At 35.8% G+C, this 27,289-nt stretch overlaps 1 protein-coding gene across 6 annotated transcripts in view; it reads right to left on the bottom strand.

The window, feature by feature from the left end:
• Positions 1-27,289, bottom strand: part of SLC30A9 (solute carrier family 30 member 9) — an 80,624-nt gene that overhangs the window by 31,795 nt on the left and 21,540 nt on the right. For 2 of the 6 annotated variants that reach the window (XM_069594033.1, XM_069594035.1), the window contains exons 3-10: positions 23,049-23,111; positions 20,479-20,578; positions 18,253-18,345; positions 17,529-17,611; positions 14,616-14,674; positions 12,786-12,899; positions 10,727-10,794; positions 8,173-8,275 (exon numbers count right to left, since the gene is read on the bottom strand). In XM_069594033.1, coding sequence (XP_069450134.1) covers positions 8,173-8,275; positions 10,727-10,794; positions 12,786-12,899; positions 14,616-14,674; positions 17,529-17,611; positions 18,253-18,345; positions 20,479-20,578; positions 23,049-23,111 — 683 coding nt within the window. The remainder of the gene's footprint in view (positions 1-8,172; positions 8,276-10,726; positions 10,795-12,785; positions 12,900-14,615; positions 14,675-17,528; positions 17,612-18,252; positions 18,346-20,478; positions 20,579-23,048; positions 23,112-27,289) is intronic. The other 4 variants (XM_069594036.1, XM_069594037.1, XM_069594034.1 and 1 more) reach the window with 3 other exon arrangements.

The following is a 27,289-nucleotide window of genomic DNA, read 5'->3' as shown; positions in this document are numbered from 1 at the left end:
ACTTTTTTTCCTACTTGATTCCAAAGGAAAAGAGGGTCAAAATACCCAAAATGGATGATGGCTTTTCAATAAATTAAACTAAGAGAATGAGAGTAAATTAAGAACATATAATTTTAAAACTGGTATACTAAAATTGAAATACTCATTATTAATTCACACTATATATGTGTTTATAATGTTTACAAAATAGTCAATGAGTGTTCAATCATTTTTAAAATACTTAATGTTCAGGCTGGCTGTGTAATGAAGTGTGAGATATCACAAGTTCTATAAATTTAATATGGGCCATATTTATTCTTATAAAAATAAGATATCACTAATGCTGTTCTCCAAAGATTAAAGTCAAAGTTCTAGAATTTAATGTAAATGGAAATCATGCAATTACTACTCTTTGGTATTTGCCATCTTTTATTTAACATACTGTTGGAGATGCATATATGCTATTACAGAGAAGAACTTCATTTTTTCTTTTTATTGCTAGACAATATTCCACTGTATGAGTATACCACAATTTGTTTATTCCACTGTTAATGAACATTTGTGTTGATTCCAACTTTTTGTCCATTACAGCACCTTTACAGTGCTATAAACATTCTTATATAAGTCTTTGTGGACCTTTGTCCCCATTTCTCTTGGTTAAATATTCAGGAGGGGAATCGCTGAGTCCAGCAATAGACATATGTTTACAAGAAACTGACTAATTTAAGAGTGGTTATAACATTTTACACTCCATCAGCAATATCTAAAAGGTTTGGGTGCTCTGCATCTTAACCCAACATTTGACTGTCAGGCTTTTAAATTTTAATCATTATAGTGGATGTGTAGAGAGGTCCTGTTTGGGTCTCAATATACATTTCCTGATGATGAACAGTGTTGAACACCTCCTTGTGTCCATCAACTACATTCATGTATTTTTGTGAAATACCTTTTCAAATCTTCAGCCTTTTTAAAAAAACTTAGATTTTCTTTTTAATACTGAGTTATAGCTGAAGCTCCAATACTTTGGCCACTGACTCACTGGAAAAGACCATGATGCTGGGAAAGATTAAAGGCAAAAGAAGAGGGCAGCAGCAGATGAGATGGTTGAATAGCATCACTGACTCAATGGACATGAATGTTAGCAACTCCAGGAGTTGGTGAAGGACAGGGAAGCCTGGTGTCCTACAGTCGGTGGGGTCACAAAGTCACATGTGACTTAGGAACTGAATAACAATAACAAAACAGAAGTTCTTTATTTATCCTGGATAACAGTCTTTTGTCAGATTATAAGCTTTACCAATATTTTCTCCCTATCTGCAACTTGTCTATTTATTGTCTTAAAAGTGTCCTTAGTAAGAATTTTTAATTCTGATGAAGTTTTTCTTATTTTATGGTCCTATTCCTGTGTCCTATTTAAGAAATCTCTGCTTGCCCAAAGGCCTAGAAGATATTCTCCTAGGTTTTCTTCTAATATTTTCATAGTGTTAGCTGGTACTTCTGAGTCCACCTTAAATTTGTACGAGGCATAAAGGCATTTGTATAAGTTGACATCCTTTGTTTTTTTACCCATGTGAATATCCAATTATTCCCATACCACTTGTTGAAGAGTTTCTATTCTTCACTGAACTGCTTTGATGCCTTTGTCAAAAATCAGCTGTGTAACTGCTGGACCCTCTACTCTGTTCTCCTGACCTGTCAGTCCTTGTGCCAGTACCTTGAAAGTGTTAGCTGTTCAGTCATGTCTGACTCTGCGATTCCATGGACTACAGCCCGCCGGGCTCCTCTGCCCATGGAATTCTCCAGGTAAGAATTCTGGAGTGGGTAGCTATTTCCTTCTCCAGGGGATCTTCTCCACCTAGGGATGGAACCTGACTCTCCTGACTGCAGGCAGATTCTCACGGTCTGAGCCACCAGGGAATTCCCTACTGTCTTAATTATTATGCTCTGAAATAAGTCTTAAAATCCTCCAAAAATTTTTTTTAGATTGCTTTGAATATTCCAGGTTCTTTATATTTGCATATAAATTTTAGAATGTAATCAGTTTGTCAATTTCTAACAAAAAAAGTCTGATGGATTACATTAAATCTGTAAATTAATTTAGGGAAATTAGACATATTAATTAATGTAGTAATCCAATCCATAATCATAGTATCTCTATCCATTTCCTTAGGTCTTAACTTTCTCCAGTTATATTTTAAGTTTTCAGTGTTAAAGTCTTACACATCTTTTCTTAAATTTACTCCTATATATTTAATATTATAAATGGAATTTATTAAAAATTTCATCCTCCATTTGCTTGCTGATAGTAGAAATGCAATAGATTTTTGTATATTAATCTTCTACTGACTTTGAAAATTTAAATTTGCATTCCTAGAATATTCAGTTGATCATGATGTATTATAATTTTTGTATATTGCTAGATTCAATTTGATTATATCTAAAGGATATCTTGCTTTTTTGATGATCCAGCAGATGTTGGCAATTTGATCTCCAGTTCCTCTGCCTTTTCTAAAACCAGCTTGAACAGCTGGAAGTTCACGGTTCACATACTGCTGAAGCCAGGCTTGGAGAATTTTGAGCATTACTTTACTAGCGTGTGAGATGAGTGCAATTGTGCGGTAGTTTGAGCATTCTTTGGTATTACCTTTGGGATTGGAATGAAAACTGACCTTTTCCAGTCCTGTGGCCACTGCTGAGTTTTCCAAATTTGCTGGCATATTGAGTGCAGCACTTTCACAGAATCATCTTTTAGCATTTGAAACAGCTCAACTGAAATTCCATCACCTCCACTAGCTTTGTTCATAGTGATGCTTCCTAAGGGCCACCTGACTTCACATTCCAGGATGTCTGGCTCTAGGTGAGTGTGAATGATCACACCTTCGTGATTATCTGGGTCGTGAAGATCTTTCTTGTACAGTTCTTCTGTGTATTCTTGCCACCTCTTCTTAATATCTTCTGCTTCTCTTAGGTCCATACCATTTCCGTCCTTTATTGAGACCATCTTTGCATAAAATGTTCCCTTGGTATCTCTAATTTTCTTGAAGAGATCTCTAGTCTTTCCCATTCTATTGTTTTCCTCCATTTCCTTGCACTGATCGCTGAGGCAGGCTTTCTCATCTCTCCTTGCTATTCTTTGGAACTCTGCATTCAAACAGGTATATCTTTCCTTTTCTCCTTTGCATTTTGCTTCTCTCCTTTCCACAGCTATTTGTAAGGCCTCCTCAGACAGCGATTTTGCTTTTTTGCATTTTTCTTGGGGATGGTCTTGCTCCCTGTCTCCTGTACAATGTCACGAACCTCCGTCCATAGTTCATCAGGCACTCTATCAGATCCAGTCCCTTAAATCTATTTCTCACTTCCACTGTACAGTCATAAGGGATTTGATTTAGGTCATACCTCAATGGTCTAGTGGTTTTCCCCACTTTCTTCAATTTAAGTCTGAATTTGGCAGTAAGGAGTTCATGATCTGAACCACAGTCCACTCCTGGTCTTGCTTTTGCTGACTGTATAGAGTTTCTCCATCTTTGGCTGCAAAGGAAATAATCAATCTGATTCAGTGTTGACCATCTGGTGATGTCCATGTGTAGAGTCTTCTCTTGTGTTGTTAGAAGAGGGTATCTGCTATGACCAGTGCGTTCTCTTGGCAGAACTCTGTTAGCCTTTGCCCTGCTTCATTCTGTACTCCAAGGCCAAATTTGCCTGCTACTCCAGGTGTTTCTTGAGTTCCTACTTTTGCATTCCAGTCCCCTATAATGAAAAGGACATCTTTTTGGGGTGTTAGTTCTAGAAGGTCTTATAGGTCTTCATAGAACCATTCAACTTCAGCTTCTTCAGCGTTACATCTGGTGGTTCATCGGAAAAGCAAGGGAGTTCCAGAAAAAACATCTATTTCCACTTTATTGACTATGCCAAAGCCTTTGACTGTGTGGATCACAATAAATTGTAGAAAATTCTGAGAGATGGGAATACCAGACCACCTGACCTGCCTCTTGAGAAACCTGTATACAGGTCAGGAAGCAACAGTTAGAACTGGACATGGAATAACAGACTGGTGCCAAATAGGAAAAGGAGTATGTCAAGGCTGTATATTGTCACCCTGCTTATTTAACTTATGTACAGAGTAAATCATGAGAAATGCCGGGCTGGAGGAAGCACAGGCTGGAATCAAGATTGCCAGGAGAAATATCAATAACCTCAGATATGCAGACAACACCACCCTTATGGCAGAAAGTGAAGAAGAACTAAAGATCCTCTTGATGAAAGTCAAAGAGGAGAGTGAAAAAGTTGGCTTAAAGCTCAACATTCAGAAAACTAAGATCATGGCATCTAGTCCTATTACTTCATGGCAAATAGATGGAAACAGTGGAAACAGTGGTTGCCTTTATTTTTCTGGGCTCCAAAATCACTGTAGATGGTGACTGCAGCCATGAAATTAAATGACGCTTACTCCTTGGAAGCAAAGTTATGACCAACCTAGATAGCATATTAAAAAGCAGAGACATTACTTTGCCAACAAAGGTCCATCTAGTCAAGGCTATGGTTTCTGCAGTGGTCATGTATGGATGGATGTGAGAATTGGACTATAAAAAGGCTGAGCCCCAAGGAATTGATGGTTTTGAACTGTGGTGCTGGAGAAGACTCCTGAGGGTCCCTTGGACTGCAAGGAGATCCAACCATCCATCCTAAAGGAGATCAGTCCTGGGTATTCATTGGAAGGATTGATGCTGAGGCTGAAACTCCAATACTTTGGCCACCTGATGTGGAGAGCTGACTCATTGGAAAAGACCCTGATACTGGGAAAGATTGAGGGCAGGAGGAGAAGGGGACGACGGAGGATGAGACGGTTGGATGGCATCACCGACACATGGACATGGTTTGAGTGGACTCCAGGAGTTAGTAATGGACAGGGTGGCCTGGCGTGCTGTGGTTTATGGGGTCACAAAGAGTCAGACACTACTGAGCGAATGAACTGAACTGAAAGGATATCTACATCTATGTTAATGATAGATATGGGTCCATATTTTTTTCTTTTTATCTTTAAGGTTTTAGATCAGGGTTAAGACGGTCTTCCCTAGTGGCCTAGTGGTAAAGAATTCACCTGCCAATGCAAGAGATTGGACCCTGGGTCGGGAAGATCTCCTTCAGAAGGAAATGGCAACCCATTCCAGTATTCTTGCCTCAAAAGTCCCAAACAGAGGAGTCTGGTAGGCCATAGTCCTTGGGGTTTAAAAAGAGTCAGATACAACTTAGCAATTAAACAACAATCAGGGTTACGCTAGCCTTATTAGAGGAAACGAAAAGTGTTTCCTTCTCCTCTATAGCTGAAAGTCTGTGTACTACTGGTTATTATTTCTTCCTTACATGTTTGATATAATTCTCTTGATAACGTCCCACATATCTAAGGCTCCCTTCATTTTTTTTTAAGTCTTTTTACACTCTAGTGTTAGTATGAATGCTTTCTACAGTCATGTTTACTTGTTTACTGATCATGCTTTCCACAAAGTCTAATCTGCTCTTAATTCTATACATTGGATTTTTCATATCAGATATATTTTTCAGCTCTAAAATTTCCATTTGGTTCTTCTATCTTCCATTTCTCTTCTCATTATATTCATATTTTCTTTTGATACATAACATGAATGCACCTTTAATAGCCATTTATCCTTGTCTGCTAATTCTATCATATGTCAATTGAGCCTGTTTCTATTCACTAATTTTTCTCCTGGTTGAATGTCAAATTTTCTGCTTCCTGGTTGTCTATTACAAATTTTTTAAATTAGGTGCTGAACACCATAAACGTTATACTGCATGTCTGGAATTTGTTGTCTTCCTTTTAATAAGTATAGGGATTTGTTCTGGCAGGTAATTAAGTTACTTGCAAATCAGCATGATCCTCCAGATTTTTGTCAGAAAGGTTCTAAAACTTTACAACTAAGTTAATTTAGCCCTACTACCAAAGTCTAAGCCTTCTGTTGGCCTGGGTAATCAGTCAGGACTTTCAATCTTAGAATGTCAGAACTTAATCCAAGCCCTTTGTGAACTCTAGGGTTTACTCAGGTTAATGTTCCCTGCTGGTTCTTTGCCTAGTCTCAGGGTGCTTTACCCGACACATGTGTAACAAAACCTCAGCAAAGATTCAACTCAAGGAAAACCCTAGGTAGACTTCTACAGCTTTTTGTCTGCATAGCTCCCTCCTCTGTGTAATCTGCCTTGTAATTTCTAGCCACCTCAGACTCACTGAACCCTAATTTCTAACTTCTCAACTCAATGATGGGTAACCCACCCTCCTCCACTATCCCAAAAGTGCCTCCAAGCAAAAAATCAGTGATCATAATTTAATTCACCTGTTCCCCTTCCTCAGTGATCACAGTCTTGCACTGTTAATGCTCAATGTTTGAAAATACTGTTAAATATACTTTGTATAGCTTTTTAGCTGTTTATAGCAAAAGACTGAGCCTTAGTCCCCATGTGTCCATCATGGCTGGAAACATTAAATTATGTACATATGTTTTGCAACTTGATTTTTCATATGGTTATTATTCCAGATCAATACATAGCTGTCTACCATATGCTTTTATTTATCTACTGGCTGTGCTACATGGCATTCGGGATCTTGGTTCCCCAACCAGGGATCAAATCCATGCCCCCTGCAGTGAAAGCATGGAGTTTTAACCACTGGACTGCAATGCAAGTCCCCTACCACCTGCTTTTAAACCCTAAATCGTATTTAAGAGTACGGACACTTAAAAAGTGTCTTCAATGTTTTAAGTAACAACTAAAATTAATAATATGCACTATTTTTACATTTTAATTTTCTCATATTCACATAAACTTAAAACAAAATAGGTACTGTGTGTATTATAGATTTCTCTCTCCCCCACCTCTCCCCCACTCAACAAGCAAAATAATATATAAATAGTAGTTATTAATTACTGAGTATAAAAATTTAAGAAAATGATTGTTAGTACTAATAGCAAGTATCTACTTTTTCCTTATCTTTAAAAAATTTTGTTTAAATATTTATTTATTTGGCTGCACCAGGTCTTAGGTGCCACTCATGGGATCTTTGATCTGCTTTGCAGCATGTGGGATCTTTAGCTGTGGTATGATAACTCTTAGTCGTGGCAAGTGGGATCTAGTTTCCTGACCAGGGATTGAACCTGAGCCCCATGCATTGGGAGTGTGGAGTCTTTCCTTTACTTTTACAAAAGGTTTTAATCTATCTCACAGTGAGTTACCAGTTCTCAGTTTTAATTTTTATTAAAATTGGTCTCCCTGCTCCTTACCATTTTATTATTATTTTTAACTTTGTCTTAAATATTCTTATTGTATGTACCTGTGTTTTTTGTTATAAGTTCTCCCAAATCATTCTTATATAATAGGAGGATAAACAAATAACAACTAAAAGGGTTTTAACAGGCCACGTTTTATAAAATGTGAAATGATATACAAGTAGAAATGTTGTATTCTTAAAAAAAGGCTTAGATTTGTAGTATTCAAAATTTGAATTAAAGGGAGTCTGGACGGAGGAGCCTGGTAGGCTGCAGTCCATGGGGTCACTAAGAGTAGGACATGACTAAGCAACTTCACTTTCGTCACTGGAGAAGGAAATGGCAACCCACTCCAGTGTTCTTGCCTGGAGAATCCCAGGGACGGGGGAACTTGGTGGGCTGCTGTCTAGGGGGTCACACAGAGTCAGACACGACTGAAGCGACTTAGCAGCAGCAGCAGCAGCAAGAAGGTATTTTAATTTTATAAAAATTATTTTTCATTTGTAAATTCAAGGAAAAAATCAAAATACTAGTTTATGGTGAAAATCATTTTAATTCATCAATCACATGTGACTATTTTATATGTTTATTCAAACAAATCCACTGGCTCTTACAGTTATAAGAACCCATATTCTTAAATCAAATTTCTATTTAATGTAAGAATCACTTTCGCAAAAGCCTCTGCCCAATACCTAGTATCTGAGAATCTTATACTTCATTGTTAAAAGCTTTTAAAGCATAACAATCAGTTTTCAAATACTATGATCATAATTCTTTGTATATCATCGTTCAAAAGTAAAACACCTTCCATTTTCTTTTACAACCCAACTGCAGGAATCATTCAGTCTTTCAAATGTCAACTTTTAGACTAAAATCTCAAAAAATATTACTTTAAATTAGTAAGAAAGCTTTTACCCCTCACCTGGTTGCAAGTATCAGATAAAGAGTGTATCGCTTCTGAAAACATGCTTGCTGAACCCGTATAAATCCAAGCAAGAAATTTGAAGAAGCAGTTTAATCCATTGCTAGGAGAGAAAGAAAAGATAATTTAGCACAGATTTAGATAAAAATTCCCACCCAAAGCTTATTTATACATACACACACCCATAAGATTTTGTTCAAAGTAAATTAAAACAGATTTCTAGTTTACTATGCTTTAGGCAAGAGAGTACAAATTTGAAGAATATAGATTATGGTTTCACTAAATATTTAAATGAAAGAGGCATGATATGTGCAAACAAATTACTTAAGAACTGATGAGAAAAGAGGGTGTCTACATTTGGACAAAATGGAATTAGAAAGGAAATTGTGTCTTAGGTAGGTGAAAGAAGATCAGCATGTGATATTGTTCAGCAGGTCACTGTCAAAGACACGACATTGGTGAAGATCAGGTTGTTTAATTAGGCAGATGCTAGAGGTGAAAACAAAGCTAGACCAAGTAGTCTCGGTCATACTAGAAGATCATACATGCTAAAATAAACATGATTATCTCCTGAGGAAGCTAGTTGTGCTCAGATTCTGACAGTAATAACTAGTATAATTTATCTCAGACACTAAACTTAGTCACTTATGTTTTACTATAACTATTATACAAATATTAAGAAGTAATAACATCCTCATTTTATAAATGAGAAAATGGGGCCAGGGGGCTTCCCCGGTGGTCGAGTGGCTAAGACTCTGCACTCCCAATGCAGGAGACTTGGGTTTGACCCCTGGTCAGAGAATCCTATATGCAGCAACTAAGAGTTTGCATGCTGTGACTAAAAGGTCCCACTGCTGCAACTAAGATCCAGTGCAGCCAAGTAAATAAATACATAATTTTTAAGTAAATAAATAAAAATAAATGAGGAGCTATAATTCTCCTTCCAGGGACCCTTTTCTCCTCTCTTCAGGTAATTTCTTGAAAGAACTGTATTTGCTCTTGCTATCTCAGTTTTCCTCATTCTGTATTCAGTCTTTAATCCCTAAACAATGGCTTCGCCACCAACACCTCATAAGATTGTTCTTAACAATATCCTGTTTCTTGCTATTAAATTCCTGAAAACATTTTTACTAGTTTCTTTAATCTTATAGAGGCATTTGCCACTATCTTCTTAAAACAGTGTCTTCCTTGATTTCTACCGGACTCCTGGTTTTCTTTCTTTTTTACGAACGAGGCAATTTATTAACCCAGCATCATTTGTTCTAATGCTTCTTGTTGGCAGCTACCACCTGTCCAGCGATTCTGTCCGGGACTCCTGGTTTTCTTCCCACCTTTCTCTTTACTCTTCCTCAGCCTCTTCTACAGGCTTTTTTTTTTTTTTTTTTTGTCTTCTACCAATTTCTTAAATGTGAGCATTCTTCAAGGCTTATTCAGGAGTGCTTTTCCTTCCTCATACATTATAATGTATATACATATACATTCTCCAGGTGATCTTAACTATTCCTATGGCTTTAATTATTACCTGTATACTAATAACTCTCTAGTCTTTATCTCTAATTCAGGTCTTGTTCCTGAGCTTCAAACCAGTATATACTAACAATAATAACCATCAAGTATATAACAGTATATATAATATAAACAGTAAGTATATTATATAATACTATATATATTACATAACAACCATATAACAGAAACTATGCTAAGCAGTTTACATACCCTGCATCACATTCCTCCAATATAAAAAGCTTTAGCTGCTAATGCCACTTTACTGACAGAAACAAATTATTTCTGTTGACCAGCTCTACTTGGGTGCCCTATAAACACCTCAGACTCAAAAAGAAACCCATTATTTTCTTTGCTCCCACCCTGACTCTTCCTTCCAGTGCTCCTTTTTTCTCAGCGATAGTACAGTATCCATCCAATTGTCCAAGTTAGAAACCTGGGCACCATCACTACTCAGTCCTCCTAAATACTTTCTGAACCTAACCATGTCTTTCCAACCCTACTACCACTATCTGTGTTGTATTATTATAAATGACTCTTAGTCTAGTGCCCCTCCAGTCCTTGAAAATAAGAATTATGTATTTTACCTTTATGTTTCCAGACCACATCAAAATTCCTGACATATGTAGTATATGTATTTGAGAAATAAAAGCACAAACTAATGAACTACGAATTAATGCTCTTAAATAAACATCCTAAAATAGATTACTCAGTACAATAGATTAAAAGGTAGGCAAAATAATAGAGATCAAGACAGAGGAGAAAAGAAAGAGGCAAAAGCATCAGTTATGTTCTACCAGGTTAAATGGCAGAAAAATAGAGGGCAGATACTCTTCAGTAGTCATAATGCAGGTTGGTTTACTCTAAATGTAACTTTGGCCAATTCAACTTTTTAAAAAAGATTTCTATAAACACCAATGAAAATAGAAGAAAATTTTTCAGATAGCACCTTTATCTTTATCTAGATACCAAGTAATAAATTTATATTCATATATATATACATTAAAAACAATATAATTCTATTTTTAAAGGTTTATTTTTCAGTACTTACATGCAAATGGCAACCATCACCACTTTCCCTGGCCCCTTAAAAAAAATTGATGCCGTTCGAGAGCGTGGCTATAAAAACAAAACAAAAACAAAAAAATCTCGAACATTTTTCCAAAAGGCACTATGACGATATTTATATGTGACTCTGACACACCAGAAAATACCTCCTCTATCAATGCCTCTTCAATTAAGTAAATTATGGTTTACTTAATTCTTTTTCTCTAGACTTTCCTATTTAAATTGTGGGAAAATGGAAATTGAAAGTGCATGTAGATCCTTTTCCAGAATGTTGTTTATTCCTTGTAATTCATTTCCTGCCTACTCCCAGAAAAATTCTGAGTTGGCTACATTAAAAAACAGAAATAAAGTGATAAAAATATACTGAACTGAAATAACCTAAAATTTTCCATTTCTTGAGCAACTTCTTAACTTTTAAAACAAGAACAGCCAAAGCCAGTAAGTCTGTTGCCCTCATTTAACTCCTGACTATCTCTAAAGACTGAAGCCCTCAAATGATCACACTGTGTTTAATTCCAAAAATGAGCAAAACAAAAGGAAATCAAACAAGTACAGAACGTATTCAAGGAGAATATTTTTCTTCAGTTAAATACTCTTTGGCTACTCTTTGAATTTATACTTTCTGTGTTTCTTTTCCTGCTCTTCCTCTCCCGGGAATGCTATCATATGTCACTGTAACCTCTCTAAGCTTTACTCATCTTCTTCCGTATCTGGCCAACGGTTACCCTTCTATGTAAAGCCTTCCTTGATCCCCCCAAGAATACTCACACTGCTCCACATTTACCGTTGTACTTTACTTTTCTATTAAAGCAAGTCATATATTCTCCCTTATGTAATTTATTCAAGAAATATTTATTGTGCAAGTACTACATACCTGGCACAGTTCTAGATGCTGGAGCACAAGCGTAAACAAAATAGAGTCCCTGCCTTCATAGATCTCACTGTCTAGCATAGGAAGAGGGAGAACAAATCCGTCATGTCTGAGAGTGATAACTAAAGAAACTAAGACAGAGACTGATGGAATAGTGTTGGGGGTATGACAGGGAGGGCTGTTTTGATTAGAATACTAAGGGAAAGGAGTTCAGTGATGAGAAGGACGCAATCATGAAAAATCTGCAAGAATGTTTTAGGCAGACTATACAGCACATTCAAAGATTCTGACAGAAATAAGTTTTGTATGAAGAAAGGATAACAACAAGGCTGATGTGGCATTAGGGGAGCAAAATGCTTTTCTTTTTATTTTGCACTCTGATAATGCTTTGCAGTCAGGTCTGCAGGTTAGGATTTAAAAAGCACCTACTAAGTTCCTGTGGACAACAAAGCAAAAGAGGGAGCTGCAAGCTTTAAAGTGATTCATTCATAAAGTCTGACCATGGTTCCAAATTTCTGAGTTATGCCATTTACTGATAAACAAAAACCAGTGTATGTGCATTCTACTACAATGAGAATATATCAAATCCTTTGCTTAGTACAGGGGAAAAAAATGAAATTGTTACAGGAATAGTAGAAAATGAAAACATGCTACTTAAGGTAGAAGGTGAAAAAAATTTCTTTAGAAGAAAGTTTTGAAAACTTATGGAGTAAACAAGACAGATAGGGAAGGAAAATGAGATTTTTAAACCATAACAGAATGTTATAATAACAAAAAAGAGATTCACTGAGCTCAAATTGCTCTGAAAGAAGGTTGCAGAGAGAATTCTCTGGCAGTTCAGTGGTTAGGACTGGGCTCTTCCACTGCTGGAGTCCTGAAGAGCTAAGATTATGTAAGCCTCAAGGCACAGCCAAAAAAAGAGAGAGAGAAAAGTTGTAGAAAAGGTGAAAATGTTGGTAATAATTAGGTCAGAAATAGCAAAAAGGTCCTGGAGAAGGAAATGGCAACCCACTCCAGTACTCTTGCCTGGAAAATCCCATGGACAGAGGAGCCTGGTGGGCTACACAGTCCATGGGATAGCGAAGAGTCAAACATGACTGAGCGACTTCACTTTCACTTTTCATTTTCATGCACTGGAGAAGGAAATGGCAGCCCACTCCGGTATTCTTGCCTGGAGAATCCCAAGGATGGAGGAGCCTGGTGGGCTGCCGTCTATGGGGTCGCACTGAGTCGGACACGACTGAAATGACTCAGCAGCAGCAGCAGCAACAAGGTCCAAGGAAATCTAGCAGCAAGGGAAGCAAAATCTCAAAAAGCAACAGATCCACAGCAGATGGATAGATTTCAGAGGACTAGGAGGAAAATCAGCATAAAATACTCAAAGAGCTACAGGTAATTTCAAAGTGACACTATCATTTCAATCCCAGGTGGCGCAAGTAGTAATGATTCACTTGGCAATGCAGGAGATACAAGAAACTCGGGTTCAATCCCTAGGTCGGGAAGAGTCCCTGGAGTAGCAAGTGGCCACCCACTTCAGTATGCTGAAAGACTATCCCAAGAAGCTCAGAGAATTAGGATTAGAGGGAAAGGCACAAAAAAGTAGAAATATTAAAGGGATAAGAAATAAAATATCAATTAGAACACTGAGCATTGAGAGAGTGCTTGTGCCAAACCTAAAATATACTGAGTTCATATATTTCACTATTGGAGTTCCCATAAAATGAAGAAAGAGAGAAGGAAGTATCTGGATCAGAGAGAAAAAATGTTCCAAAGTAGGTGGGTGAGGAGGTTCAAGAGGGAGGGGATATGTTTACACATATGGCTGATTCACTCTGTTGTACAGCAGAAGCTGACATTGAGAAGCAATCATACTCCAATAAGAAATAAATAAATAATAAAAAGACCAAAAAAAAAAAGAAATAAAGAAGGTACTTTTATTCCAGGAAACATGAATAATCCTATTATGTTTTGGAGAAGGAAACCAACCATCTTTAGTGAGAGAGTGAGTGTTCCTAGGAGGAATACCAAAATAGCAGCAAATTCAATACTAAAGTCTTATTCTATTACTATTTTTTTTAAAAAGTATAATAGAAATTTTATTCAAAATCTGTAACATTTCAAGGCTGATGAGTATTAATCTTCAAAAGGGCTCTAAGTGACACAGATTTCAGAAGTCAAACAGCTGCTATTCAAAAATCTGGTGCCGATGATCCTCCATGCAAAAAAGATATAAAGCTAGTAGTAATTCTTCCCAGGACCAGCCTAAATTACTCCATAGCAAGAGGCAGGGGCAGAGGCTGTCTGTCAAGGCATAGAAGTGACTCACACGACATACAAAGGCCCTACCACCGAAGAGAATCCAAGTCTTCAGTACAGCACTGGGGCGCCAGAAATGCAGGGCTCAAAAGGGAAATGGAATTAACTTTGAATACGATGAATGGGAAAGAAAAGCATATCAAATAAGGTATGACTAGAGTTGTCATCATTGCTAATTTCTAAATTTTCCAAGAAGGGAGCAATGACTCAAATTTAAGTCAGAAGAAAAGAGACAATTTGCAAAGCTAGCCCTTTCTCCAGGTATGGTGCTCACTTCTTGACAGGAGACACCTCCAGCTCAATTTAAACGCAAGGCTGACTCTGAACATGACTACTTGCCATCATGAAAGTGTCGGTGGCTTTGACAACAGCTCTTTCAGTGGAGTGGTGGGAATGCAAGTCCAGTGAAGGACTTGGGAGAAAATCAGAAGTGGACACTAAAGGTAAGCTTTCTATACTGGTCCCAATATTAATTTCCTTCTGGTAGGAAGGAAAAGAAGAGTATTCTGGCACACTTGTAGATAAGGTAGTAAATTTGGTGATGGAAAGATAAGGTATTTTTTTTAGCAGATTAGATCTACCTTGGAATAGGATCACAGACATGCTAGATTTTCATCAGGGACAGATACCAGGATTTTCTGTGAAACACATACTCAACATAACATTAAAAGAAAAATATTCTTACCTTGGTATTTCCCAGAAAGTCTCTATATTCCCTCAGTATTTTTTGGTTTCTAAATAGTCCTATAAAAAAAGAATTACGCAATGCATTTAGCTCGTACATATTCTTATCCTTTCACATTTTAGATTAACACAATTATTCTAAGACTATGTTAAACAGTCTTCTCCCAGATACAAACAAAAATATCAGGTGATGGTAAGAAATCTGAATTTGCAACTTGATAAAAAGTGGGTTAAGGACGTGGACAGACTTTTCTCCAAAGATGATATACAGCTGGCCAACAAGCATATGAAAAGATGCTCAGATCACTAATCATCAGAGAAATGCAAATCAAAACCACAATGAGGTATCACTTCACAGCCATTAGAATGGCTACTACCACAAAACAAAAACAAAGAGAAAGAGGAAATAACAAGTGTAGGCAAGGAATGCAGAGAAACTGGAGATCTTGACTATACTGGTAGGATCATAAAATATTGCAACTGCTATGGAAAATAATATAGAGGTTCCTCAAAAAATTAAAAACTATCATATGATTTAGTAATACCACTTCTGGGTATATATTAAAAAAAAAAAATGAAAGCACTGTCTCAAAGAGGTTATTTTCACACCGTAATTTATCGCAGCACCATTCACAATGGGCATGAAGTGAAAGCAACCAAAATGTCCATGGACAAATAAATGCTGAACAATGTGGTATATACATACAATGGAAATCCTGTCACACGGATGAACCTTGAGGACATTATGTTAAGTGAGGTAACTTAGTCAAAAAGACCAACACTGTATGACTCCATTTATATGTGGTATCTATAGAAGTCAGATTCACAGAAAAAAAGAGTAGCTACCAGGGGCTAGAGGGACAGGAGAACTGTTAACAAGCATAGTTTCAGTGCAGCAAGATGAGTTATTTAAGCTTGACATAAGAACCAATTCTCTATCTTTAGCTCAAAGTTTAAAAATAAGGAAAGAATATTTTATTAGTATGCTTTCTCAAATTCTGTACTTTAAGTACATCCTCTAATATATGTACAAGGCTATTCACAGCATCATTATTTTAACAGTAAAAGACTGGAAACGACCTTAGGTGAAAATGACTAAATAAACTATGGTGTACCCCCCAAAATGGAGTATTATAAAAGAAATGAAGAAACCTCTCTATTTCCTACTATGGAATGTTCTCTGGGACATATAATCAAGTTTAAAAAAAAAAAGCACAGAAAGTACATAGACTATGCCTTATTTATGAAAAGGAGGGTCTAAATTACCAGTATGTATGCTATTTTACTAAAAATAACACTCAAACTAATTTTTTAAACAATTACCTATGCTAGAGGGAGGGAAAAGGGTGGAAAAGACAGGGATGGAAGCTAAATTTATCTAAAGTATTTTGTTTTTAAAGTATTTGAGGGGACTTTGGAACCATATAAATGTTTTACAGAATTATAAAATAAAAATAAATCAAATTTCTTAAAATCAGAAGCAAAACGAAACAAACGAACCTATTTTTATATCTAGTAGATGGTTTATCCATACAGTGAGAAATTACAAGTGACTTTAAAACATAGGCATTTGACTGTATATCCCCAGTGAGATATACAGTAAAAACAAAAAAATAGAAATCTTAAATCACCTTCCTAGCAAGAATACTGATACTGATAGTTTGAAACAACACTGTATTCCGTTTATATATGTGTGTACATACATATAAGAACAAATAAAAAATGTAATTAATGATGTTAATGAATTAATAAATAAGATTTTCAGAGTAAGAGATACAAAAGGAAAAGGAGTAAGTTTATCAAAATAACCTACATATTTTCTCTTAAGAAACAAAAAGTATTTCCTAACTCTGTCCACTGAAAATACCTTAAAAATATATCAACTTATTTTAAAAAACTGAGTACCCCAGTGCTCCCAGTCCATTCTAAAGGAGATCAGGCCTGGGTGTTCTTTGGAAGGAATGATGCTAAAGCTGAAACTCCAGTACTTTGGCCACCTCATGCGAAGAGTTGACTCACTGGAAAAGACCCTGATGCTGGGAGGAATTGGGGGCAGGAGGAAAAGGGGACAACAGAGGATGAGATGACTGGATGGCATCACCGACTTGATGGACATGAGTCTGAGTGAACTCTGGGAGTTGGTGATGGACAGGGAGGCCTGGCATGCTGCGATTCATGGGGTCGCAAAGAGTCGGACACAACTGAGCGACTGAACTGAACTGAATGAATGCCCACATGTCTCTAAATTTTATTTCCTATTAAGAGGAAAAGGGGCTCCTACTATAAATGCTGATTACCAATCTGAGGCAGGGTGGTGGTTACTGGAGGGGAAGGGGCAGGGTTGAGGGAAAAATGGGTAAAATGGATCAATTGTGTGGTATCAGATGAAAACTAAATTTTTGGTGGTGATCAAGTTGCAGGGTAAATAGAAATAGAACATATAATGTTATGTAAACCAACGTTACCTCAGTAAAAAGTTAATTAGAAAAAAGAAAGTAAACATTTCATTCCTGTAGATTTAAATGCAGGTCTCTTTAGCTTATCTGTGAATATAAAGATACTAAACAGCTGTTTGCTTCTTCTGAGAGGCCAACCCCCTTAGAAACTAGGATTCACGTTTAGAACAGGTACAATCTTCAAATCAGACCCTGAGTTTTAATATTCATATGTCTTATAGAAATGACAAATTAGCCTTGCTTGCTCTCATGATCTTTAAAAGCTATAGAGAGGAAAACAAATAGATACTGTTTTTATAAAATAATTAAACCCCGAAATGAAAACTGTCATTTGCTAGAACCAACAAAGCCAAACACAAGAGGTAGACAACCACAAGGGAGTACACAGTTATTACAGACACAGGTCTCATTTACAAGTTGCTTTTCAGTTAACTCAGCTTTAAACTGAATGTACTTACTTTCTCTATATTCTATTTCTGCTTCCTTACGAAGTTTTTTCTCTCTGGCAAGAGCTTCAGGGCTTCCCCAAACTTCCAAAGATCTATGTACATACACATGGCCACCATTCAGTAATACAATTTTAATGACTTCATGAAAATCATATTTAAATCTAGGTAACTAAAATTACATGAAAATCATAGGTCCTTTAGGAAAAATATAAAGCACTTAAGAAACTTTTCTAAATTAAATCTACACAATAAGAATAAATTCAACAGCAAATTTTCTAAAAAAAAATCTGATTTTTTTGTTAATTAATACATACTAGTGACTCTCAAACAAATCTGCAAACATATTCTGCTTTTGAATTTTCCTGGTGGTCCAGTGGCTAAGAGTCCGTGTGCTCCCAATGTAGGGGGCCTGGGTTTGATCCCTGGTTGGGGAACTAGATCCCTCATGCTGCAACAAAGAGCTCATATGCCACAACTAAAGAGTTCACATGTTGCAACTAAAGAGTTTACATGTTGCAACTAAAGATTCTGCATGCTACAAATAAAGATCCCACATGCCACAAAGATCAAAGATTCCGCGTGTCACAATTAAGACCTGGTGCAGCCAAATAAATAAATAAAAGTAAATACTTTAAAAATATGTATATATTCTGCTTTTAAAACATGTCATTTCAAAAATTCTGAGTCTGTCTAAAATGGGTTTTTATTAATCCCAAAAGAACTATGTTCTTACTTTGCCTCCACATCTGATCTCAAGTATACAGTAAAGGACTCAGTATCTTCATGAGGACTTCGTCGTCTGATTTTTCGAAGCTGTTCCAGATCACTGAAGAAAGAAATATGTTGAATTTATTCAGAGAAGGCTCATATAGTTCAGGATTATTAAGGGCAGGTAAAAACTACTAAGTAAGTCTCATTTTAGGAGCTAAAGCTGGATAGCCTGTAAAAATCAGTTTAAAGATGGCATTTTGTACATAAAAGTGGTTTAGAAAGAGTTGAAAAACTAAGAATTATTCTTGACTCAATATAGATACCATAATATAATATGTAGTGAGTCAAATCCTTAAACAGTGCTTGTCCTTTATCTGCTATGTATACACCACTGCAATATCTGATGTACGAAGAAAAAAAAGTAGGAAGAACACAGATTAGAGTATTACTCCTCTATCTGAGAATGTAAAGTTAATATTTACAGTCATTTGTTTATATCCAGATTAACTGTCATTGTTCAGTCGCTAAGTCATATCCGACTTTTTGCAAGCCCATGAACTGCAGCATGCCAGGCTTCCCTGTCCTTCATTACCTCCCTGAGTTTGCTCAAACTCATGTCCAGACTAATACTAAGTGGTAACATGATTCATAGATACCAATTTATAAGGAGTATATGTCAATTTCATGCTATTTAATTATTTTCCTTTCTCTTAAATTCTGAAAGGTTGATACATGCATACATCAAGTCACTCTGCTAAACAGTCATTCTAAATTTGACCATTGGTCTTCCTAAGGAAATTTTGTAATAGCAATGAAAGACCTATAAGCAAAAATGTGAGGAATTCCCTAGTGGCCTAGTGGTTAGGATCCCGGCTTTCTTGCTGTGGCCTAGGATCAATCGCTAGCCAGGGAACTAAAATGTTCTAAGCCATGCGCTATAGCCAAAAAAATAAAAAAGTAAAGGTCTAGATCAGGTAGCAAAAGATATGTATTCTGGTTCCCACTCTGTCACTGACTCACTAAATGAACCAGGTCATTGCTAACATCTTTATTGTATTTCCTGGCCTATAATATGGAGATAGCTATACCTAACCTACTTTACTCACAAAGTTTTTGTATGGGAAACAAAATATAGTTTTATATCATTATTATAATTGGTTGTTGTTTCAATATTTATAAAAGTTATAAAACTGATTATAGGAATCCTTATTTATTGATATTATACCATATGCTACCCACTCCAGTATTCTGGCCTGGAGAATTCCATGGACTGTATAGTCCATGGGATTGCAGAGTCAGACATGACTAAGGGACTTTCATTTTATACTCTAGAAGATGTACCATGGTGGGGGTGGTGGAGGGAGAGCCTAGATCATCTGATGTCAAAATTGCCAAGAAATCTTCCACTTAAATATATAGCTTTCCTAGACAAACATACAAAAGAGGGGGAAACATTTAAATTTATAAAAAATTATACCTCAATAATCTCTTCAGTTAGAAGAAAATAATAAGATACCAGGAAGAAGTAAAATAATTTATACTCAACACAAACCACAGCTGGAATGTGAACAGAGACATAATAAAATTGCTCTACCAAAAAAACCCAAAATTTTAAAGCTATATTAATATACAAATACTCTTATTGATAATTCTGCTACATATTAACAATAGAATTCCTAAGGTTCTTGTGTAACACATAGATTTTTTTTTTTTTAACACACAGATTTTTGAAGAACCTGCTTTTTTGAGTTAAAGGAGCCAAGAAAGACTGGAATTGCTCAAGCTGGAGCAGTCTTCAGTTTAATAAGCGAACAATTTTAACATTTAAAAAATATATTTTTTTAACTGAATGAAAATCTTTCTTCAATTTAGGAAGGAACCATAGTAAAGTTTCCACATGGATGGTAGCTGGTAACAAATTCTAGGAAGTAACTGGTTATTTAGATTAGATAGAACAAACCATTACATTTACTTATTTTTTTTCCCCAGGGGGGGGAAAAAGTTTTTAAATTATGTACTCAATCCATTTGGTGTATTTCAAAAGGTGCAATACTTTTCTTCATTTATCAGTGAAAGAAGTTAGAAATTAACTTAAAAAAAAAATCAGCAAATGGCAAACAAATTTCCTTGAGAGTCATAGTCACATATATAGTGCATCCTAGAAAAGAGGAGGTAACAAATTCTAGAAGTAACTGGTTATTTAGATTAGATAGAACAAACCATTACATTTAAAAAAAAATTACCATACCTGGATTTGAGGCAGAATTCATTCATTGCTCTGACTCCAGTGATGAAATTATTCTGAGTATACTTTGGTCCATATTCCCTCTTTTTAAGAACTGCTTTGACTAAAACCAAAAAAAAGAAAACATACTAAATATGCACACTGTAAGTCACATTTGAAGATGAACATAATGCTAATTTTTAAGTGGGGTCACTAGTGAGTTGCATAGAAAACAGGTTTTTCCTGATGCACTGGATGGCATCAGGGGAAAATAAAAGTCTACTTCAAGTACAAAATAGGACAGAATTAAACTGGCAACCACCCAGCTTTTAACTCCATAGTTCATCAGTGCGTGCTTGCATGCTCAGTCTCTTCAGTCATGTCCGACTCTTTGTGACCCTATGAACTATAGCCCACCAGATCCCTCTGTCCATGGGATTCTTCAGACAAGAATACTGGAGTAGTGGGCAGCCATGTTCTCCTCCAGGGGATCTTCCTGACTGATGCCAAAAGATCAACCCTTTGTCTAAAGGATACCCTGCAAAGGTATCACTGGTCTGCTAAACTGTACTAGTACAATTTAAATTGCTTGGAAAATCTAAGTGAAAATGAACTGAAGTTTCAATTAAAAAATTACATGCTGGTTCAGTGTTTTACAAACACTGGTGAAACCAGCATTAAAAAACAAAACAAAACAAAGTAATCAAAGAGTATTGCATATAATGAAGAATCAGCAGTTTTTGTGAAAACTTTTGTTTCAGTTACATATAATAATCTATATATATACATACTAAATCATTAATACTTCCTATGTGGGTTACAGTCAAAAAAGTCTGAAATTCATTGAATGATTTCACATAAAGTAACAAAGGTGAAATAAATATAAGGAACATTTTTATTAGTTAAAAATTATAGGAAGTTAATTATAGATTATAGGCAAAACACTGCCTTCTATTAAATTATTCCCCTATTATCAAGTATCAAACTGTTCATAAAAAATGACAGACATCAATAACAAAATACCAATTTGGCATCAGTTACACTCTGTAGATTAAAAATTACAGCCAACATTGGTCTGTTCATTTTTATAAAGTTAGACTTTCAGTCACATGATATAGATAAATAACATAAGCATATCTTGGAAAAAGCAGGAGAAAAACAGCAAAAACTCATGTGTTCTGTTTCAAATTGTTGCCAGGTTACTTCATATTCTATTCTCATGTCTAGTAACTACTAAGTCTTCTGTTCTACTTGCAAATTGAAAGAATAAATTAAGACTAAATTATCCACCACTGAAGAAAGTAAAAAGACTCTTAAAACATACACTATGAAAGTCAAAATTCACAAATCATAGTTAATAAGAACATTTCAAAAATAAAGTTCAATATAAAAATCAAAACTTTATTTGAAAAAAGTATATAAGGAAGTTCAGGTTTCTTTCCGCATAAGTTTAAGTCTCTAAACTTACCTTATTCTAATAACCCTAAAATATTAAATTCAAATAAGCTTCTCAGAGAGGAGAAATACATCTCTCTTCAAAAAGATTAGTTTTTTAAATAACTTTTTAATAATTTCTTCAAAGTATCAAGAAATCCCTGTTGGCCTGTCCCGGCCCAGATTATTGATGGTAACACAACATTAAGTATTCTTAATTGTGACTGTACAGTATGTCTCATCTCCAAAGTTATCCTACAAAAAAGAAGTCCCATTCTCAGCACCACCATAGAGGAGAAAACTATGACTCAGAAAAATCAAGTAAACTGCCCGAAGCCATAAAGCTGGCACATGCTAAAGCTACAAACTGAATTTACTTTTGTCTGACGCCAAAGCCATAGTGATCCTACTCACAGAATTAGTACCTCCACGAAATATGCTACTTTGGACATGGGAGCCATAGCCCAATTATAAAGAAAAGAACTGCAAACTGTTAGGGACCAAACGAGGGCCTCTAGGACCTGAGTCATGTTTACCAGAAAGAGACAGGACATGCACTCATCCTGCCTGGCCAATCATGTAATGCCAGCTACTCCTGTAACTGAGACAAAGAACTGCCTGTATATAAGCCGCCATACTCCTTTGTTCTGGGCTCTAGTCGGATTCCACTGTGCTGGATGAGACTTGGGCCCTAGCGCGCTAGAAATAAACTCCCTTCTTGCCTTTGCATTACTGTGGTGGACTTGCTCTCTCGGTCGGTTCGGAGATACGGGCTCGGTACATAACACAAACAAGAATTCCTTCCTTACTTAATTACTTCTAGAAATGGAAATCAAGAATGTCCAAACTATCTCGATTTCAACATGCCACAGGTATTGGCCTCTAGTTCATTAACCACATTACTTTTCTAAAAATGATAAAACAATTTTTATTTGCCTTTACTCCTTTCTTTGGGCTTCTGAAATTACGATTAGTATAAAATTTATGACCAGAATGCAAATTTCAGTAGAAAATTAGTTTATAAATAGAATAAATCCTTATGGTCAATATATTTTTTAAAGTAAAAATGAATATACTTTTATAAATATATCTATATAAACTAATTTTTATATTTAATTCAAAGCACCATTATAATAAAAAATAGAATAAAATATATTTACCTCTTACTTGGAGAGGTTCTTGCTTAATAATTGGAGCTTTCAGTTCTGCACCCATATTTTCTGCTGTAAAGATTAAAAGTTATTTTAAGTAGTTGTTTTCATAGAAACCCTATAAACTTAATTAACATTTGCTAAAACAATCTGGCAATGTATAAAAAAGATACTATATCACAGACCAAGATAAATCCGAGGATTTATCTTAGGAATGAAAGAGTAGTTAAACATTATTGTTTAGTTGCTAAGTCATGTCTGACTCTTCTGTAACTCCATGGACTATAGCCCACCAGGCTCCTCTGTCCAGGGGATCTCCCAGGCAAGAATTCTGGAGCAGATTGCCATTTCCTTCGCATGAGGGTCTTCCTGACCCAAGGATTGAACCTGCATCTCCTGCGCTGGCAGGGAGGGTTCTTTACCACTGAGCTCCCAGGGAAGCCCAGTTAAACATTAGAAAATCTATTAATTCCTCTCATTAACAGATTGAAGAAAAAAAAAAAACTGTAGAATCATTTCAGGAGCTAACCAAAAAGCACTTAATAAAATTCAGCACCCATGCAAGTTTCAAACCTTTTTAAGAAAAATTAGGATGAAAGGAATTTCCTTGGAGGGTAACGCAAACCTGTAACAAACATTGTATTCAATGGTAAAAATTTAGATGCATCCCTTTAAAACAAGAAACAAAACAAGGGCACATGCTGTTGATTTTTCCACCCCCAAACTGTTTCAGAGATACCCTTCAATGAAGAAAGGATGACTATTAAATGGTTATTGGAACAATGGTACAACCCTCACCACTTCAAAAAACTGTAATCTACCTCATACCATAAACAATCAATTCCAGGAAAATTAATGATTAAAGACTAAGGAATTTATATGATTAGGTGGCACTAGTGGTAAAAAAACCCACCTGCCAATGCTGGAGACACAAGGGATGAAGGTTCAATTTCTGGGTTGGGAAGATCCCCTGGAGGAGGAAATGGCAACCCACTCCAGTATTCTTGCCTGGGAAATCCCATGGACAGAGAGCCTGGCGGGCTATAGTCCATGGGGTCACAAAGAATAGGACACGACTGAGGCAACTTAGCATGCACGCATGATTAACAGACAACAATATATAAAGAAAAGAAAGCTTCAAACTGGGCGACTGTATTTCCAACAGATACAATCAACAAAGGATAAGTATGAAGAATATTTAAGAGTTCCTCCAAATGTGTTAAGAAAAAGACAACCCATTAGAAAGACAGAACGGGGCAGAATACAAGAACAAACTTGCACAGGAAAGGAAATACAAATAACCAATAAACATATGAAGAGATGATAGCCTCGTTATTAACAGAATCCAAATGAAATCACAAGATGCCATTTAACAACCACTGGATTATGAAATATGAGAAATATGATAATACCTAATGTTGGCAAGGGTATGGCGCAATGGTAACTCATACACTACTGGCTGAAATACAAACAGGTACAATAATCTTGATAAACAAATTGGCATTATCTAATGTAGCTGAACACAAGCATAACCTACAACTTAGCAATTCTATTTCTAGGTCAACATGCTTGGCACACAGAAACTTGTACAAGGGTATAAAAAGTTGAGCATTCAAAGCAGTACTGTGTTCTGTTGTTTCAAACTGGAAACAACCCAAACGTCCACAGGCATGAGAACAGACAAAGAAACCATGTTATATTCATTCAGCAGCATTCTGTACATCAGTAAAGAAGAAAAAACAATAATGGCTAGCTTTCTTTGCACCTTTACTATTAAGGTAACTGCAAGCACTATTTAAGCACTCAATGTGCATCAACTCATTTAATTCACACAACAGCCCTCAAAAGTACATGCTGTAATTATCTCAATGAAAATTAATCAACTAGACACATATACAACTAAGATAAATCATGGCAAAAAATTTTAATGAAAAAATAAATCACCGAAGAATACATATAATAAACTATCACAATAAAGTAAGCTAAACAATTAAGGACATATACAATTGTCTAAATCTATTCCTTTTTATTAACTCAAGAGATTGAAACACAAAATTCAGGGCAGTCACATGTATACAAAGGGTGAAAGGAACAATGAAAATAAGTATTAAGGATAATAAGAATGTGATCAAAAATGCAAGGTTAGGTTAGGTGGTAAATTATAAGGTTAGGTGGAAAATTATAGGTGTTGATTACATATATTCTTATACACGTATCAAGTATTTTGTAATAAAAACCTCATCCTTAAAATACCTTCCCTTATATTTATATCCTCATTCAATAATAAAATAACATTTTTGAGCCTATTAATAATAGCTTACATTTACGAACTATTTACCATGTGCCATATACAGTACTATGTCCTTTACATGCATTATTTCATTTAATCCTCACAAAGCTGCTCTGAGGTAAGTACTATTATTATCTTCATCTTATTCATCTTATTTGGAACTTCCCTCAATGTCACATAGCTAGTATGTTAAATATGGAAGCACAGTCAGGATTAAAACCCAAGACATTTTATTAGTCTATTCTTTTCACCACTTTCCTATACTGCCTCTATATTTAAAATAATATTTGGTTTATAAGTTGATATTTGCATGTTTTCAGGAAAAGAGGATAGAAGTGAAAACTGGGTCAGCAATGTGGAGATCACTGGTAACCTCTGACAACAGCAGTTTCAGCAGAAAGAGTAGTGATGAGGTAGAGGTGAGAAAGGGAGATGAGACAGTAAAAGCAATATCTGGACTTTCAGTAAGAGCTGGAAAAGAGAATGGAATCAAGGAATCATTATTTATCAAAAATAAAATAATGATTCTATTTTTATAGAGGTGGAAGTAATGAAACAGGGAAAATAATTATTTCTACATATTTAGAATATGCATCTATATAAATGACAGGCAACACCATGAAACCTAACCTGGTTACCTGATTTAGACTTCTGCCACCTTACTGTCTGTCTTTGGTTTACCATCCTTTTTTTTCTTGCTTTTATTTTTATTTTGCCTTTTTGGCCATCTGTTAGATTGATAAAATTTTCTATATTCTCCTCTCACCCCACCTCCATGCTGGTTTTTGAATTTACAAGATTAAAGTTCTACTGTTTTCATGATTTCATTTAGAAATTTAACATACATGCTTTCCTATAAATCTTTCTAATCATCTGTAAGGTTATTCACCATCTCTACCTTCCTCTGAACAAGAAAAATATCTTTAACCACTCAGATTTCTTTTATATTACTACTCTAAAATTTTAGCATTTAATATAAAGTTCACTTTTACTATCAACAACTTTATTAACACACTTGAACTATTTCTTGCTCTTCACTGTCCCGACCCTTCTTTCCCTGAGTTTACTCTGCAATCTGTAAGAAGCACGTATTTGAACAGTCGTGGTTTTTAATACGGGTAGTCTAGTAGTGAATGATCAATCGTCTCTACATGTGAAATGTTATCTTGCCTTTCCCCTGGAATGATTATTCGCGCACTCAGTTGCGTCCACCTCTTTGCGACCGCAGGAACTGTAGCCCGCCAGGCTTCTCTGTCTGTGGAATTCTCCAGGCAAGAATACTGGAGTGGATAGCCATTTCCTTCCCCAGGGGATCTTCCCAAGCCAGGGACTGAACCTTCATCTCTTGCACTGGCAGGCAGATTCTTTACCACTAGTGCTACCTGGGAAGCCCAAGAGCCCCTAAGATTGTACTTATTAGATGAAATAATCCTTTCAAAGCCCCAATGATTATTTAGAACATGTAAAATTCTAGGGAACACTTATTTTCCTCTGATCATTGCATGGACAGTATTTCAAATCATTCCTCCTTTATCTTCTGCTTATTGTTGGAGATAACAAGTCTACTTCAAAAGAGTAATAACAATTGTACTAACAACAGCCTGACTTTTTGAAAGCTAAGTTAGATTGTTTCTTTTTCAGTTTTGAAATCTCTGGATTTCATTTATCCTGTTTAGTACTAAAAGTGTACCTTTGATCTGAAGATTGATTTTCTCAAACTCTGAAAAATTCTCATCCGTTATCTTTTTTTCCGTTATCTCTTTACATATAATTCCTCCATACTCTCCCTCTCTCTCTCTCTCTCTGAAATGCCTGTTGAATATAGGCTAAAGCTTCATGCCTTGCAAAAGCTTTTTCATTTTTTTGGAAAATCTTTTTTACTTTCTTATGCACATTCAGAATGAATTTCAATTTACTAATTCTCTACTTGACTATAGCTAGTCAATATATTATATTCTTA

Source organism: Ovis canadensis, chromosome 6 (genome assembly GCF_042477335.2).
Source record: "Ovis canadensis isolate MfBH-ARS-UI-01 breed Bighorn chromosome 6, ARS-UI_OviCan_v2, whole genome shotgun sequence".
NCBI classification, from domain to species: domain Eukaryota; kingdom Metazoa; phylum Chordata; class Mammalia; order Artiodactyla; family Bovidae; genus Ovis; species Ovis canadensis.
The sequence above is the reverse complement of the archived record's forward strand: the minus strand, read 5'-3'. Positions and strand labels throughout refer to the sequence as shown.